The sequence below is a fragment of the Elephantulus edwardii genome, unplaced genomic scaffold (assembly GCF_000299155.1).
Source record: "Elephantulus edwardii isolate Elephantulus edwardi_28Jun2011 unplaced genomic scaffold, EleEdw1.0 scaffold00002, whole genome shotgun sequence".
In the NCBI taxonomy this organism is placed as follows: Eukaryota; Metazoa; Chordata; class Mammalia; order Macroscelidea; family Macroscelididae; genus Elephantulus; species Elephantulus edwardii.
In genome coordinates this window covers 37,076,667-37,095,252 of record NW_006399752.1, presented here as the reverse complement: position 1 = coordinate 37,095,252, position 18,586 = coordinate 37,076,667, and the positions used below count along the sequence as shown (strand labels likewise).

General features: G+C 49.3%; 1 protein-coding gene across 1 annotated transcript in view; it reads left to right on the top strand.

The window, feature by feature from the left end:
• Positions 1-18,586, top strand: part of CDC42BPB (CDC42 binding protein kinase beta (DMPK-like)) — a 131,025-nt gene that overhangs the window by 79,229 nt on the left and 33,210 nt on the right. The window contains exons 6-12 of the mRNA XM_006879087.1: positions 7,425-7,518; positions 9,524-9,724; positions 11,486-11,734; positions 13,791-13,870; positions 17,089-17,255; positions 17,335-17,454; positions 18,241-18,371. Of these exons, the coding sequence (XP_006879149.1) occupies positions 7,425-7,518; positions 9,524-9,724; positions 11,486-11,734; positions 13,791-13,870; positions 17,089-17,255; positions 17,335-17,454; positions 18,241-18,371 (1,042 nt within the window). The remainder of the gene's footprint in view (positions 1-7,424; positions 7,519-9,523; positions 9,725-11,485; positions 11,735-13,790; positions 13,871-17,088; positions 17,256-17,334; positions 17,455-18,240; positions 18,372-18,586) is intronic.

Genomic DNA, 18,586 nt, shown 5'->3' with positions numbered 1-18,586 from the left:
CCCCCTGCAGAAATATGCACAACCCCTCCCCAGAGGTCAGACGGGGACCCCAGAATCCAAGGACACCTCTACAGAGAAAGCAAGCTGCCGTGCAAACACAGCACCAGGTCACTTAGGTACATAGTTAAGGAAGTGAGGATTCAGGACACAAGAGGAGCAGAGAAGTGAGCCGTGTCCAAGTGCAAAGTCAGATCCCAGGGTTGGAGGGCAAAGTGGGGGAGTCCCAGAGAGACCACCAAGGAGGCAGGGGTTGCTAGCTGCTGTGCACTGGGTGCCACCCTCCCTCGTCCCCGGGAAATGGGGTGCTTGAGGACTGACTGTTCATCTGGGGGAGCAGGGCACTCGGGGACTGACTGGTAGAGTGGTGTTCTTTATTTCTCCCTCCTCGTTTCTTCTCTTTCCTTTTCTGGGGTGCGGGTATGACATGCAGAATAAATAATTGTGTACCAGATTTCCAAAGAATGCTGTCTTGAACTTGAGACCTCACGCTAGTACCAGAGGGAGGCTTGTTGAGAACATTCTACATCATGCTAAATGAAGGAGGCTAGATTCAAATCCTACGAAATATTCCTCCCCACACCACCCCAGAATATTACCATGCAGTCAGTTGTGACTGGGCTCACACCACCTGCCTTTCTGTCAACGTGGGGATGCTTTAACCACTGCGCGTGAGAGCTCCTTACAAACTGTAAAACAGGAAATTCATGGTGTTGGAAAGTTGTTGAGTTGATGCCTAGAACTGGGGGGATGAGAATGTGGGAGATGACACCTGGAGGGTGGGAGAGGGTGGTGGCTACCCCCATCTGTAAGTACCCTGAAAGCCATGGAGTGCTACAGCCCAACAGGTGACCTGTGTGCTGGGTGAGTTCGTTCTAAGTAAACCAGCACCCAACCTGGTGCCCTTAAGGGATTCAGACCATGTGACCACGTAGGATAGAGTAGACCTGCCCCATAGGATTTCTAAGGCTGTAATCTTACTGACGCAGATTGCCGGGTCTTTCTCCCGCAGTGCAGCCGGTAGGTTAAGTCCACCCGCCTTGCTGCTTAAATACTGTGCCACTAAGTCTCCTTGATTTCAGTGGAGCTGTTATTAAAAAGAAACTTGCAACATCCACTGTTGGCTGTGGCACCTGGAGTTGCCTGTTTCCTGTGACCTTCACCACGGCCTGTTTTCCAAGGAGGTGGATAATGGCTTCCCTTTCTCCAGTGCTGACGCAGTCTGTGGGGGACACACAATGTAGTCAGTGTTTGTACAGAACTTACTCCTTCGAAGTCAACGTCATTGAGACTCAGTTATGTATGTAGAGTAGGCAATTCCAAGAGGAGTTTTTTTTTTAACTAAAAAGTGTTAAGGTGTGTTGTAAAAGGAGGAAACAGAGCTGAGAAACTCTTGATAAAGTGCTAGGGGAGCTTAGACTTACAGATTGATAAAGGCAAAGACCGTGGTTAAAGGAGGTACATTGGGAGTATATTTGATGGGATAACATTTACAAAGATGCCGGTGGCAGGATCGTGGATGATCACCTTTTGCAGGAGGTGACCACTTTAGGTGACAAAATACTGTTCTTAGGTAACAAGGTATCTTTAGGAAACCATGAAACTTCCTAGACTATTTTAAAATATAAATGTTTTCAAGTACAGTGTGTATGGGAGAGGAGAATAAGTGTATGTATGTGTATGTGAGAGAGAGTGGTGTTTTGGGGAACGGCTGGCTGTTACGGGTCTCGCTCCATGTTTGGTGTTGGAGTTGGCTCTGCCTCCTTGAGGCCCTGTGTGTGAATGAGACACACACAGACACCCCCCCAAACTGTGTCATTCTCAGTCAGCTGGACTTGAATCTGTCAGTGCGTCAGGTCTTCTCATTGAGGGTCTCTCCTTCACAGACTGTTTTTCCTAGCATGATGCCTTTTCCCAGTCGTGGGCCCCTCTCCTGTAAACACCTCCAGTGTGTATGCGGTGAAGTGGGACCATGCTCACTTCCGTGGCCCACTCTGGCTGCACTTCTGCCCAGGCACATTGGTTGGCTCTGTGGCAGTCCATGGTTTATCCTTTACCAGCACCACGGTTCAGAGGCATCCGTTTCTTTCATAGTCTTCCTTATTCATTGTCCCACTTTCACATGCATATGAAACAATTGAGAATACCATGGCTTGGGTCAGGCTGTGTATCCCAATAAAAAGATCGTGGGTAGCAGCTTTGCCCGTCAAGCCCTCTGAATAGTAGTGAGATTCTAGCCCACCCCCCATCAGAGTGAACACTATGTCTAACACATTTTCATACTCAGTATGAAACCACAAATTTAAGATAACCCAAGTAAGATGAACAAAACTATAATTTTCTGTAAAAGCTAGTTGTGTATAGGTTAAAAGTGTAAAGGAAATTCTAGAGAACTGCCAGTCCCTCCAGAACTCTCTTAAATGGACTTAGGACCAGAAGAGATTTGTCCTCAACTTCAGCCTTCACAAGACTGAAAACTTTTGACCAAGATCTAGAGAAAAGATTTTTATTTGTGAAAATAAGATAATCAGCAGAGATTTTCATTAGTATTCTTTTCTGCAATAACAACCAGTTGGTCGGTCATTTGCTGTTGAGTCAGAACTGATTGACTGCTGACCCTTCCGGGCTGTAAACCGCACAGAAAGTCCATCTTTCTCCACATCTCCCGAGGAGCAGTGCGGCGGCCTTGGAGTTAGCAGTGCAGATACCTGCAGACTGTGGCCCCAGAGCGCCCTCTTCTGCAGGCGGGGAAGAATAATGCCTACGTCAGGACGCTGGTGGGAAGATTGGCTGCAGCTTCTGTAAAGATTACTCAACCTTGAGATCCCACGGGCCGAGTCAGCTCTGCCCTGTAGGATTGCTGAGTCAAAAAACACTCCTGGCAGTGTTTGTGTTTTGGTTTTGTTTTTCATAGATTCTTGTTTCTCCAATGACTTATAATCTGTCACTGGTTTTTAGTTTTGTACTCTACTTGTCCCGTTTTTGACCTTCCCTATGACCACTTTCTTGTGATATACCCTCATCATTTTTTGAGAACTCCCTTTTTTACGGGCTCATCTTGTAACACTCCCTGCCCCAACCCTGGAACTAGTCATTCTCTGGGGAGCCCTGTTATTTTGGTGGGAACTGGTTTTTCGGAGCAGTGGGTAGCAGTCTGCTTCTAGGCCCCTTCAGTGGACAGTAAATCCAGGCACCTACGTAGACATTTAATGAGTATACATGCTCTCTGGTGTGCCGTCCGCTTGCACGTAACTGTTACTCTGAAGACTGGAGATTTGAACCCCCGGACAGAGAGTGGTGTGGAGCTCCCCGATTAAAACAAGCTTGGAAGGAGGAGTGGCATCCACTTCCGTAATAGCTTGCCTCCGGAAACCCTATGAACCTGGAGAGAGGATGAGAGACACCCAGGCATTGAGGACTCTCCTTCATAGGGTCGCTATGAGTCGCCTGCGACTCGACGGCACTTAACAACAACAGCAGCAGTAGCAGCTGGAGGAAAGATGGGGCAGTCAGTCAGCTTTTGTAACGTTTCCCGCCCAGCCTATGGGACATTATTCTCTGTCATGGAGAGCTACGAGGAGTCAGAATTAACTCAGTCAGTATATCTCCCTTTTTCTACAATGAAACCTCCAACTCCTAACGTCACTCACACATTGATGTATTTGCTTAACCCCATAATACATACACAATAGTCTTACAGTTGCTTGGCCTACAGTAGTACAGGGAGCTGTGGTGGCCTAGTGGTAAGAAGCTGTGCTGCAATCCCAAACACACTTAGTTCGGATCCTCCACCTGCTCCAGAAGAGGAGAATGGGCAGTCTCCTTCTGTGCAGTTTTACTGCCTCTGAACACCTGCCGGAGGGTCAGCTGTGAGTCCTTCCTACTCAGCGGCACACAACAGCACAGCAGCAGCAGACAGGCTCACTGCAGTACTAGACCTTAGGATCTGCACCTCCCCCAGCTCCCCCGAGTCCTGCATCCACACACGCTCTGTGTTCACAGGTTACTTGGACTTGAGTTTTCCCCCCACCCTTCCATCCACACTTGTTATGTTGTTCACTTGATATATGGTTGGATTCGTTCCTATCAATCAAGTCTCCATTTTAGGCTCCTTGTTACCATCTTTAAGGAGCTCTGGTGGCACTGTGATTAAAGCATTCAGTAGCCTGTTCCTCATATGGTCAGTATTTGGAAGCTACCAGCCACTTTGTAAGAGAAAACCAGTAAAGTTTTCCTCTTTGGAAACCCCAGCGGGCAGTTCTGCTCTGTCCTGTATGGTTCCTAGGAGTCCACATTCACTTGATGACTGTAGGATTTTGGGTTGTTACCTTTTTGGTTGACTTAATTCTTGTTTAATGTACAGTCCTTAACATGCTTCAAAAAAATAATAACTTTCTGTATTTATACTCCTAAGGGTCACTCCTTTCCGTATCCCTCCCACCTCATTTCCCCATCTTTTCTAGGTTTTATCCTCTGTCTTTTCTGGTTTATCCTCTGTCTGTGTGCATGTGTGTGCGTGCATGGGCACAGATTTGAGAGGTAAGCAAATAAGCTGTCTTATTTCTCATTTCTTAAGTAAAAGGTAACATACTAAATATACCCTTTTGCAGTTTTTCACTTAATAACATTTCCTAGGGGTTATTCCTTATTGCTTTATCCTTGTTTACACCTTTTTCACCCTCTTCATCCTTGTTTTATGTAAATACTCTGTTCACCCAGTCTCTTAATAAGTGGCTATTTAGGTAGATGCTTTGTAGTGATAATACAGTAATGAATAACTTGATGTATATGTATTTTTTTTAAACTGATACATCTTCAGGATAATCCTTAGACATGAGACAGCTAGATCAAAAGGAAAGCCATAAATGGTTCTATACATGGATCCCTAGTGCTTAGAGTGCCCAGTTGCTTATGTGAAGGTTGGTGGTTTGAACCTACCTGCCACTCTGTGGGGGAAAAGGTGTGGGAGTCTATAAAAGTTTCCAAAAGCCTGTGGGGCAGTTCTGTTATGTCCTCTTGGGGCCTTTGAGTGAAATGGACTCAGCCACAGTGGGTGTGGTTTGGTTGATAGTTTGATTAGATGTTGTCAGATTCTCCTGTCTGGACTGAACCTTTTTTCATTCTTTCCCACCAGAAGTGCCTTTTTGCTATGTAGCCTCCCCGGCAGACTGTATTTTCAAACTTGAGAATTTTTGCGCGCGCGCGCACGTGTGTGTGTGTGTGTGTGTGTGTGTGTGTGTGTGTGTTCTGTCCAGTTAATTTTTTTTTCTATATTATCTGTTTGTCTAGAGGATATTTAGTTGGATTTTTTCCCATTTAATTAAAAAAAAAATTTGCTCTTTATCTGTGATAAATGTTGGAAATGTTTCTCAATTCGGCATTTGGTTTTTTTTTTATTTTGCAGATGACAGGGGGTTTTTTTTTTACCACCAGCTTTTTAAAATTCTTTAACCAAATTTATTGATCTTTAATTTGTAGTTTAATTCATAGTTATAAAATTTTTCTCTACCAGAAGAGGAGAGAAGGGACCACCAGAATTTCTTGTAATTCATATTTTTATTCATCTTTTCCTTCAGGGTTATTCCAGAAGAAAAACTTTTTTTAAATAAAAATTTTCAAAAAAAATTTTCTCCATGTGAAAATTCAATTTTTATTATTTTTTTTAATTCCTGGAAAACTGTCTTGGATTGTGATTTTAAATGTTACTTTTGTCTCTTTGATTTTTTTCTTTGGTGACTCTAGTTATGTTTAGGTGTGCCTGTCTTGTCCTCATTTCCCTTCACCTTTTCTCTATAATCCTTTTTACTTCTTTAACTCCTGTTTATCCTGTTAGGGATATCTTGCCCTCAATGTTTTTCATTAAATTTTTATTTCAACTTGTTCTTTGGGGACCTTATGCTTTAGTCTTCATTTCTAATTAGGTTTTATATTTTTCTTATATTTTTCTCGAGTTAAATAAATTCTCTTTAATTTCATTTCTTCCTATTTATGGTCTTAGTGTTTGTTCTATGATTCATTTAGAGTTTCGGTTTTCCTATTCACAAAGGCTTTTTGCTTACTGATATTTAAGTATGAAGTAAGTATTCTGTTACTTACTCACCTTTTTTCCCAGTTTTCATCCTTGGCACACATTTATTTGTGAGCCTTATCTGTGTTGTTGAAAGTAGTTGATAGTTTTCTTTCTTTAATTGTCATATGGTTTTTTATCACATGATTCTAACCCAGTTTATTTACCTTTCATCCCAAAGGTGCATATTTAGAATGCTTTTAATTTTAGAATATTATGGGGAGCAGGTGTCAGGGCTGTTGTACATAGGGTTGCTGTGAGCCACAGGCATCTTAATGACACAGAACACAAGAGTTGCTCCGAACACATTTGTACATGTCTCTTGGTGAACAGCTTCTTTGGTTAAAGTTGTATTCTCTTTCATACTTCTTTGTCACTTCTGTGAATTCTTCCAGTAAAGAGTTGGTGTTATTATTATTGTTGTTGTTGATGATAACCATCAAGTTGAGCCTGACTCGTAGCACCCCTTATGAAGAAAAGACCTGAAGCCTTTCTATAATTACCGTCATTTCTCAAAGTTCATAAAGTTTCCAGAGGCACGTTGTTGAGGAAGTGAATGCTGCTCCTGCTTCCAGCTTTAATGGCTCCTCCCACCACCTGCTCAGTGTCTGGTAATAAAGTCCATGGTTGATAACGGTGGATTGTGTTTACCCTGCTTTTTAAAACAGCTGCTTTTTCCTCCAAGTAGTAGAAGCGTATGGAATGGTAGTTAAGAAAGTGACCATGAGTGAAGCTGGCTTATGTCTCTTCTGCTCGACGTGTGGGCAGGCGACTCAGCTTTAAGCCTTCACACCCTCATCTGTAAGTTGTTGTTCTTTGTGGGCAGGCTGGTTTGTCACCCTGCAGTGGTCTCGTCTCTGATCTTCACATAACTCTTGACTTCATCAATCTCTGCCCAAGGCTTGCTTCCTCCTAGTGCATTACCTTGTTTTAGATTGAGTCTCAGAGGTCTCTAGAAAACTTAGCACATAGATAGTTCCACATTATGCCACCCAGACCTGCATTGCACAGTTATATATGCTTGTACATGTCCTGATCCTGCAGCTCGTTTGCCAGCTTGGTGACGTCCAGGATAGCACTGTCGCATTCACTGTTGTCGATGCTGGTTGACAGCAGTATTGTCGGCCGGGTCGGGACCGTAGAAGTGATAGATCCCAGGCCACCTGAAGATAAAGGTTGCTGACGCACTCACAGGTGGTGCTGGTGCTGTGCTGCAGCAGACGGCACAGGGTGGACAGCTCGCTGCCGCTGTAACACCAAGACGGTAGCATTCCCTCGGCCACTCCACCACTGATGAGCCTTCCACTTACCTGATGTGTTGCACGGAAATGGTTAATTTGTGTGTTTATTTTACTAACAGAGACATTAAGCCTGACAATATCCTTTTGGATGTGAATGGTCATATTCGCCTGGCCGACTTTGGATCATGTTTGAAGATGAATGATGATGGAACTGTATGTATTTTTGTTGAAGATTTTCCATTTGGTTTTGGGCTGTGCTTGCAATAACAAAGAGCTTAAAATGTCAACTTGAGGTCCAATTAACAAACCGTGCTCATTAACATCAGTGCAAACAGTGCATCCAGTTACTAGACAGCTGACACTTCATGTCTGGGGCTTTTGTTTTTAAGTTTGGAAATATCTTCAGTGTTTTTTTCTGTTTGCGAACGATGTATGCGTTCTACCACAGCACACTTCCAGGTGCCCTTGCCCCTAGGACCTGAGAACCTTCCAGCCCCGTGAGGAGGGGACAGCCTTCCTCACAGTGCCCTGTCTGGGTGGGCACACCCTGGCTGGGTTGGGTTTGTCATTTTGTGGGAAGAGTGAAGCAGGGATCCTGAACACTTACTGTGACAACGGTCAGCTAATGGTCACGTGGCAGAGCATGGACAGAGCCAGATTCACAGCCTCTCTCCTTGACCAGCGCCCTGCCACGGCACCCCCAGCACCCCAGCAGCGGCAGGCTCCCCAGTGTGCTCCTCGGGCAGCTGTTGGCGGGGTGCTACATCCTCACTGCAGGACTGGCCTCCCACCTCAGCTCCCCACCCCAGCACCCCAGCAGCGGCAGGCCCCCCAGCGTGTTTCTGGGGCAGCTGTTGATGTGGTAGTGCTCATCCTTGCTGGGAAGGGTTTCCTTCTTTGAAACCCATCCTTGTGGTGAAGTCCAAGGGGAAGTGCTCTCCAGACGTAGCGGTTCCTTCTGTTCTGATGGGCAGGTTTCCAGGCAGTGATTTAAAGGTCACGCAGAGCTGGCGTCAGTCAGCGGGGTTTGAAAGGAGGCACCGCCAGCCGTTTACTCTCCCGCAGAGCTGGCTGCCCTGGCTACTCGGTCTTCACCTCAGACGTAGTCGCTTGGTTACTTCTTTGTCCCCACCTGGGTGTTTCACCTGCCTTTCCTACCTCCCTGTCACTACCACCCCGTGGGACATTTGTCCTCTATCACTGCTGGCCTCTGGGTTTCCTGTGAACCACAAGGCCACCTGTTGCTGGGCCCAGCTGTGGGCAGGAGCTCTGTGGCCCCAGCTGCTGCTCTGTCTCTGGACCCTTTGCCCAGAGGGGCCAAACCTAGGCTGGGCTTAGCACTGCCTCAGGATCCTGCTGGCCCTCCGATTCCTGGAGGGCGGCCCCAGGCTCTGTGTGTGCCCTGACCTGCAGGGTCCTGCTTCATGAGAGCTGATTATCAGCACTTGAGCAGAATTGGGTGCTCAGTACCTGAGTCCCAGGACCAGACACACCTCAGCTCTGCAGACACATAGCCTCTGTGGTCATGGTGTGCCTTCCCCTGCTTTCCTGGTGAACTTGGAGACCCTTGCCAAGCAGCTTTCTGTAGCGAGATTGCTGCACTCTGCAGTGCGTGCTGGCCCACCTGGGAGCTCACACTCACTGAACGTTGGTGGAGCCCTCAGAGGCACCCCCATCCTGCTCTGCACGTGCCTTCCCCAGCTGGGCCCCTCCATAGGCACTGTAACTGCACCCAGCTGGTCTCCACTTCCCCAGCTGGGGAAAGCCTGAGCACCCAGCTGTTCCTGGGGTTCTTTCTGCTCTAGAAGTTCCAGCTGGGGTGACAGGGTGGGCTGGGGGTCAATAGCATCTACACCACTAGGAAGCCCCAGAATTGACTTTTCAACAAGAGCCAGGGGGAGGGCTGACCTGGACCCACCTGGTCCCCACATGACATTGGGAGCAGTAAGAAAAGGCAGGGAGACTGCCCACCACGGAGGTTCCCACCTGAGGACATTGCGAGATGCTGGGTGCAGGAGGACCCCACATTCTTGAGAGCACTGCCAGAGAGTGTGTTCATGCTGAGTTACGAGTTAATGGGTTTGGAGTTAGACTCACTGGCTGTTTCTAGGCTTTGGTCATTTCATTTCCTGGTGCCCCTGTTTTAAGGCAAAGTGACATTGGGCTGCACGATAAAAATGGAGTTAAAGATACCCCTAAACGCAGCGTTCTCCCCCAGGTCCAGTCCTCCGTGGCTGTGGGCACACCCGACTACATCTCCCCGGAGATCCTGCAGGCCATGGAGGACGGCATGGGCAAGTACGGCCCCGAGTGTGACTGGTGGTCCCTGGGGGTCTGCATGTATGAGATGCTCTACGGAGAGACACCGTTCTACGCCGAGTCACTCGTAGAGACCTACGGCAAGATCATGAACCACGAGGTGAGACGCTGGCTGGGCGCAGGGAGCGTGGGCTGGGGCAGGAGGAGGAAGGGCAAGGGAGAGCTAAGGGCCGTCAGGACAGGGAGATAGTGGTTCAGGAGACTCGGGTAGAGTCAGCACGGGCTGCAGGCTTGATGGATGTGGCGTGAGAGGCTCAGCAAGGTGGGTGTCTGATGGGAGAACCGTGGTCACTGAGCCTAGGACCCCTGCAAGAGGAGACCCTGTGGTGAAGGGGCTGGTGGGAGAGGACAGGAGGACACGAGGACCACGGTCAGGTGTCCGCTCTGGCCCAGGCTGCTCCCACGCTCAGCAGCTTCTGTGCCCCATGCCTGCTCCCCGCGCTGTTCTCCCTCACTCCACGTTGCCTGCCCAGCCTCTCCTCCATTCTCCTGTCCGTCTTTGGCACCTTTTTTCCGGGTTCTCTTCAGTCAGGTGTATCATTCTCCTTCTGTTCTTTGTCTTCATGAGTGTGCTTCCAGCACATTCTGTCCTCAGCACACCCCCACCCCCCACCGCATGCACGTGCGCACATGTGCACAGTTACACACGCACCCTGTCACACACACGTCCCGGGAGTGTATCCGGCAGCCGCGGCCAGTCCTCCAGCTGCTCTCCTGTCGGGGGCTCGTGGACGGAGAGACAGCACTAGACATAGTGGACGGTCGTCCCCCCCACACACACACACAGGCACCACTGGGCTTTCCCATTTTCTACAAGGTGGGAAGATGTCAGTTTCCTGTCAGTGAGGACTGCTGCGCAGTGACCAGCACCGTCAGAAGATGGTTAGGGCTAAATGCTGAGAGCACATGCGCCGCGGGGCTCCCTCCCGGCCTGCTCACAGCACCACCCCCTGCTGTAGATGAATAGTGAGGGCTGGAGATGGGAGGGCACAGGAACAGAAAGCTGTGGGCTGAGCTCTGCGTACGTGCCTGTGTGTGCGTGTGTGGGTGGTCATGCTCCATTGACCACCTGCCATTGAGTCAGCTCACCAAGCTGCCCCACGTCTGCCGGCGCAGGGCCGAGCACACCAGGTTTTCAGTGGCTCAGTTTCTTCACTAGGTCTCCAGACCTTTCTCCCGGGATGCTTCTGGGTGGAATTGAACCTCCAGTCTTTCCATCAGACCTTCATTCTTTCTGTTCTCTCTGTCTCTTTCTTTCTCTCACTCATACACACACCCCCTTGTATGATCAAGCCTCTGAAAGACAAATAATTTGCATTTTCCTTGTTTAAATTACAGCGTGATGTACATGTTGCATCTTCTCTGTTGGTATTTCTGTAGCATTTCTAGGCCCCAGACTGACTCAGATGTAGAGGAGACGCACTCGGTCAGCCTGTGCCAGTTTCAGGGCCTCCGAGTGTGCGCTGGCAACAGCCTCTGTCCCTTGGATGTTTGTTCCTGTTTCTGTTGACATACAGTGTGATAATAAGTCTGCTGGGAGTGAGCCCAAAGACCTACTAATCCTCCTATTTGCCTTCCTGAGTTAAAACCCGTTAGTTTTGGTTTACGGTTAGTTACCATGAAATAAAAAAATGACTCTTGCTTAGGAGCTAGTGAAAGCTAGAACCTGTCAGAGAAGGAAAACTCAAATATTTATATTCTCCTGACAGAGCCGTAGAAAAATGACAAGACTACACTTTGTCAAAGTAGAAAATGTCAAGCTGTGGAAAGGCCGTCCCATTGAGCCTGGCTCTTACAGGTTTTACTGTTTGTACTTTTTTCTTCGCCACGTTCGTTCATCTTCACTGTCTTTTCCCCACAGGAGCGATTCCAGTTCCCGTCCCATGTCACGGATGTGTCCGAGGAGGCCAAAGACCTCATTCAGAGACTCATCTGCAGCAGGGACCGCCGTCTGGGCCAGAACGGGATAGAGGATTTCAAAAAACATGCGTTTTTTGAAGGGTTAAACTGGGAAAACATACGGAACCTGGAAGCTCCGTACATTCCCGACGTCAGCAGCCCTTCCGACACGTCCAACTTTGACGTGGACGATGACGTGCTGCGGAACACCGTGAGTACAGAGGGGTGCCCGCCCTGCTGGCGGGTTGGGGCCGGGATGGGGTCAGGACACAGTCTTAGAGGGACATGGGTTTTGTGAGGGGGTTTGCCTCTTTGTTCTTTGACTTAGTACCTGTAGAAATTCACAGAGTCAATTCGAGTTACGGTCAACAGTTCTGTACGTCTTGTTTCTGACATTGGTTGGGGTCCCTCTCCACGGACCAGCAGTTGTCCAGCCTCTCCCCTAGTTCTGTTTCCATACATCCTTCTCTCCCGCCCCTTCCTGCCTGCCGAGCTTTGTTTTGGGGCAGAGGGGGTCCTGTGGTGGTTGTCCTGGACTGTCCGTCCTCCCCGGTAGTGGTATTCACATTACAGGCCTGCCGTTGGTTTTGCTAAATGATGGTCTCCAGAGGTGACTCCATTCCAGTTTGAAGGTCTCGGGGGTCCTGCTAGCCTCTATCAAACCAGCAAGCCTGGTCTTTTTTATGAGTTGGGGTCCAGTCTACCCTGTTTCCACCCTTTCTGTTGTGACCCTGTCAGAGCAGTCAGTAGAGATAGCTGGCCACTGTCTAGTGCTTATGCTGAATTTTTTTAAGTGTGACCCTTATCTAGAGGGAGTGCTCCTGCTTGGCCAGGTCCTGCTGGTCATTAAGTGTGAACAGAATTGACTTAAGTGGCTCCTCTGTTTTGGAGCTCATCAAAAACGCTCTTTCTTTTTACGACGCTCTGTATTCACACGTGAAGCCCCCACCACCCCACCGCAGGACGGCTTCCTCTGCGTGTCTGATCACTCCTTACTCTGTTACCCAGACAAGAAAGGGACAGCTTTCTGCACTCCTGTGTTTCCAGGGCCTGGGGTTTTTGTTCTTTGTCCATCAGGCATTCATGAGTGACCGTGATGATATGCAGATAGGGTCTCTCTGCTGACATTTCAAAATCGTGGGTTTTGGAAGTTGTTACGGCTCAGGGGCTCATGTCTGAGGAGCCTGCCGCAGAAGGCTGCCTTGGGCACAGTCAGGAGCACAAATATGTGACGTGATTTGGTGCCAGAGAAGCTGAGGTTTACCACTGAAGGAGCAGCCTTCGCTCTGCCCCTCAGTTCTGGGAATTTCTCTTACTAAAGCAGTGCCATTTGTTGGATGTTAGCTGTCTCTCCCACCTCTTGAGTGCACGGCCTAGGGAAGATTGTGATTTAACAGTGTCAGGACGCATCCGAGGTTCTTATAGAGAAAGTAAATGCCCCTTGAGTTCACGGAAAACTTTTTGTACACGTCACCCTTGGTATGATGACCCCATATTCAGCACAGAAACTGAGCTTCAGCAAAGGCTGCTGGTAGAAGGGACTGAGACTTTGATACCTGGAACAGGCTTTGCCTAGACTCCAGGGACAAGGATTCCATACCAGCTTGTCCCACATAGAATGTAACTTTGCATCTGTTTTGAGCAAAGAAGGGTCCTCAGATGGAAACATAAGAACTGTGATAATCCCTGAGGTGCATGGTTCAAATCCACCAGATGCTCTGCTGGAGAAGGAGGAACAATTTCCTCCTGTACCAGTCAGATCTGATTTGACGGTACACAAACCCACAAAACAATAAAATAAAAAAAAATTAAAAAAAGAGAACTGTGATACATTTTCCTGAAGCCGCCCCACCCGGGGTTCCAGCTCCTAGCCTGGGCCCTCTGTTTCAGGCGGGTCCACTGAGCTTTCCGGGACCTCTGCCCCATTTGTCTGAGCAAGCGACTTCACCCTTGTCCTGGTGTTAGTCTCTGCAGGATTTTGTTGAGTTTGTAACTTCTGTGGCATAAAAATATGTTTGCAGATCACTAAGCATAGTCAGGTTTGGCTTCAACGCCCCTGTTGTCATCAGAACCAACACACTCACCTCCTAACTGCATTTCATTCAGTGAGCGAGCCGGGAGCAAGGGGCGAAGTCTGCCACGACTAATGTGGTCGTGAGCAGGTGACCCCCCAGAAGCCACATCCTGGAAAGCCACGCAGCTCTCCAGCCCGCCCCCGCCCTCTCTTGTAACACCTTTCCATTTACCTTGTGTGTTTTCTTGTGCAGGAAATATTACCTCCTGGGTCGCACACGGGCTTTTCCGGATTACATTTGCCTTTCATTGGTTTTACGTTCACCACGGAAAGGTAAGTCCAGGTCCCTCCCTCCTGTGGGTGGACACGCGTGGGGAACGGGAGGTCAAGTGCATTGTTGAGGGGTTTCGTGGGTCCTGGTATTGTCCCTTAGCTGTTCCCATCACCGCAGCTCTGGTGATGTGATCGTAGTGAGTCACACTGCTGCCACAGTGCGTGGGAGTTTTTCTGTCAGGGGTCAGCGGACATCATCTGTGGGCTTTGTGGCCACTTATGTTCTGTCTAGTGTTACTACTAATACTTTTGTTTCTTCCTGTATGAAAATTGAACCTTGCAGCCATTGTTAGCTCGCAGACTGCTCTTCTCCAGGCCTGGGCGGTGGTTTGTCTGCTCTGATTTCCAAGCGGTCAGGGTCACTATGATTTGGTAGAAAGTCAACAGTCACAGACCTCAGTCCCTGTTCCCTGTCACCCAGGCCAGAGCCCTCTCCCCTTGGAGCACTGGGCTTGTCTATGTCAGAGCCTTTGCCTCCCTCCAGACCCCATTGGTGGAGCAGGGGAGCAGCCCTTGGTGGGCATTTTTGTAGAGGGTTTTCTCCCCCCAAAGTTATCAGGTTATATTAATTAAAACATGCCATGCAAAAGGACATAGTATCTTCTTTTAAAAAAATTTTACTTAAATTTATTATTAATTTCGGTAAAAATTTAGAGACTTTGGATTTCCATTCATTCATTGTTGTACTTTTCTTCTCTCCCAACCCTCCCCCCTAGTACACTACCCTCTTGGAAAAGTAAAAGGGAAATTCTTTCATTGTTTTACAAACCTTCCCCCAGGTCCACTCCACTATACAGCCTTCGCTCTGGACTCCTGTCATGACAAAAATACCTAATCACATATCCGTTTGAAACAGTTTTCTCCCTCATCTGTTTCAATGCAGTATACATTATGGAGCCCATCTTTCTCAGTCTCTCCCCAACCCCAAGGTCAGTCCTGTTTTACAACAGTGGCACCATGCAGTATTTGTTCTTTTATGACTGAGATACTTCACTCAGCATAATGTCCTCCAGGGTCACCCATTTTGAATAATATTGCATGAGTTCCTTGTTTTTCAGTGCAACATAGTATTCCATTGTGTGAATATACCACAGCTCCTCTATCCATTCGTTTGTTGATGGGCACTTAGGTTGTTTCCCACTCCTTGCTATTATGAACAAAGCCACGATAAACATGGGTGTGCATGTACCTGCTTGGATGTCAGTTATGGTCTCTTCAGGGTATATTCCCATTAGTGGAATTGCTGGGTCAAATGGTATCTCTATTTGCAACTTTTTGAGAAAGTGCCATACCGCCTTCCACAGTGGTTGCACTCCCACCAACAGTAAATAAGAGTTCCAGTTTTTCCACAACCTTGCCAGCATTTGTTGCTTGCTGTTCTGTTAAATTTTGCTATTCTGACTGGGGTGAGATGATATCTCATAGTTGTTTTAATTTGCATCTCTCTTAGAGCTAGGAATTTGAACATTTCTTCATGTGCTTGTTGGCCATCTGAATGTCTTCTTCAGTGAAATGGGACATAGTATCTTCTATAAGAAGAAAATATTAACAATAATGTTAAATAAAACCATGCTGTATGCTGAAGACAGAAACATGTAAAGACAAAACTATTCAATTTGTGCAGGTGTAACATCTCACAGAATATCAGTTAACATATGCATCTTTGATTATCTGTTACCCTCAAATGGTTTGTGGCCTAAGAGTCACCTGACCCGCATAAATAAAATCGTTTCTGGAAGAAACATTGGGAACCTCATAAAAAGAAGGAAGGCAGAAGCAACTCACTTAATGACACAGACTTGAAATACAACTTAAAAAAGGCACATTTTGTAAACTGCGTTCCAGCGTCTTCACACAGGGCACTGTCAGCAGAGTTCTGTTACAGAGTTTTACTCCTGGGTTAAAGTTCCTTGTGCTGTCGTCATCAAGGTACAGGATGAACAAGGAAGAGCTTCGTTTCCCAGCTTTGCTTCAGATGAAGATCACATTGACGTCTGCTAAGGGTTCCACACTCACACTGACCACCTACAGGGTCTTTTCACTCACTGACTCCAAGGGGGTTCAGGCTGTCGTCACTGCCTTAGCCTCACGCTGGGCGTTTTGTCTGTCAGCCTTCACCCCAGGTAGTGCTTCCTGGGGTGGACATACAGCACTTAAGCCCGAGTGATGGCCGGTCCTGTTCAGCCCACAGGAAAGCTTCTTAGGTTCAGTGGGCATATGGACCTCCTGTCCCCAACACACAGGCCCTTCACCCCCCGGTGCTCTTTTACATGGGGCCACTCATTAGACATCCCTGGGCCCCCTCCCCTGACAGCCCCACAAAGCGTTAGAGGGACAGCGCCCAGCCTGGACCTGGCTTAGTCATTTAAAGATAAATTCAAGGGAGCTCTGGTGGCCTAGTGGCAAGAAGCTGTGCTGCAGTCCTGAAGGCGTGCTGTTCAAATCCACCAGATGCTCTGCTGGAGAAGGAGGGGCAGTCTCCTCCTTTGTCGGTCGGATCTGACTCAGTTTGGTACACAACAACAACAAAAGAGGTAAAGAGAAGATGTGTACACACATGCTCCTTACCTTTGGTGGTGCACGAGGAGTGACTTTCCTGAAGTCACTGTGGCATAAACAGCTAAGCAGAACTAACAGTTTGAAAATTCAGCTGCTGAGCAGATGACTGCCTTGTGGGCCCAGCGTGCGTTTGTCGGTCAGCCGCTCGTCAGTCGCTCCTCTGTGCTTGGCAGTGCTGGTGCCGTGGGCCAGGCTGCGTCCTGTAGAGGCAGATGAAGAAGGGTGTCCTATACATGCAGAGGAGCTGGCTCGGGTCACCCGGCCCGGAGCCCAGCCTGCGCTCCTCCATGCCTCTGTGTCCCGGCCGGCCCAGCGGAGCGCAGGGACAGTTCAGAGCGTTCCCTGCCTGCCCAGCAGTGTGCAGTGACAGTTCAGAGCGTCCCTATTGTCCTAGCGGAGCGCAGGGACAGTTGAGGGCTCAGCTCCTCTCCTCTCCAGAGGTGCCTGCCCTGGACCAGCCCTGCGGAGCCTCTCGCTCAGGCCCCTGCTGTGGTTTGCAGTAAGGAACGCTTGTCTAATTCTGATAAGCAAAGCCACCTTTGCACGTGGGCTTTTGTGGCGTTCTCAGAGGCTGGCTTTGGCCAGGTGGGAGGTGTGCAGTGCTGGTGTGACCGCCGCCAGCTGGCAGAGGTGTCACTAACCCCTTGCCTGTCCTGCAGCTCCTTCTCAGACCGCGGCTCCCTGAAGAGCATGATGCAGTCCAGCACGCTGACCAAAGATGAGGATGTGCAGCGCGGCCTGGAGAACAGCCTGCAGATGGAGGCCTATGAGAGGAGGATCCGGAGGCTGGAGCAGGAGAAGCTGGAGCTGAGCCGGAAGCTGCAAGGTGGGCAGGCCGGGCCCCTGGGTGTGCTGGTGCCACCCCAACCTACGCCCGGGCTCACGTTGGTGTCTCCTCACCCCAGAGTCCACACAGACAGTGCAGTCACTTCACAGTTCCACGAGAGCCCTGGGAAGCTCCAACCGAGACAAAGAGATCAAAAAGCTGAACGAAGAAATCGAACGCCTGAAGACCAGACTAGCAGGTGAGTAGGTCAGAGTCCACTGGCCACATGCAGGTCGGTTCTCAGGCCTTTCCATCCAACAGAAGGGAGCTTCAGCCAGCCTCTGGAGAGCTCTGCTGTTTTGTCAACATAACGCCTCCACCCAGTTTGCATCTGATGGGCTTTTATCATAACGTCATCAGTACCTCCTCCATCTGCCCCTGACCTGCGTCTTTCAGCATGTTAGGTGTGGCTTCTGTTGTAGTCATCTTTCCTCTATGGTGGTGCTGGTGGTTGTGTGCCGCTGAGTCCGAACCAGCTCACCGCTGACCCTCCAGTGTTCAGGGTCAGTGAATGTCACAGGAGGCGATGGCCCATCTCCTGCAGAGCGGCTGGGGGATTGGAACTGCATGACTTTGGGATTGCTGCACAGCTTCTTAGTGGTGATCAAAGCTTCCAAAAGACGCTGACCGTTTTCACCCTCAGCCCTAACCCGACCAGCCGGCTGCACCTCAGCTCTCCACATCACCCCTGAGTCTGTCCTCGTCTCTTTCCTGTTTGACCTCTTGCATGTCATCCAGAAGAGGCCTCAGTTTGAGGGGCTCATTTGGTCCAGCCTCGTTGCCTCGATGAAGAGGGCGTGCAGCCGAGGCCAGGGTCTGGGAGGGACGGTGCTCGGCATGCCAGCGGAGGGAGACACCCAGTCACCTGCTGGGGCGGGTGGTGTGTGTGTGTATGAGACGCTTGTGAAGGATACTTCATAGTTCACTGCCAGAAAACGTTGGGTGCCTGCATTTAAAGGTGCATGATTTGTTGTCTCCTGTCCAGATTCCAGCCGGCTGGAGCGGCAGCAGGATGCCACGGTGCTTCGTCAAGAGCACGAAGATGCCGTGCAGCGGCTGAAGGGGCTGGAGAAGCAGTACCGCGTGGCGCGGCAGGAGAAGGAGGACTTCCACAAGGTAGCGGGGCCACGCGGTGTCGGGGGACCAGGACACGCTGGCGGAGTGTGTGAGCTTGAGCTGGGGCAGCTCCTCCCAACACTGGCTTGTCAGGCCTGTCACCTAGCTGCCCCCGCCCCACCCCTCTGACACACGGTCCTGGGCTGGCTGGCAGAGCTGATTCTGCCCTGGGTGATCCCAGCCCCGGGGTGATCCCAGACCCGGGGTGATCCCAG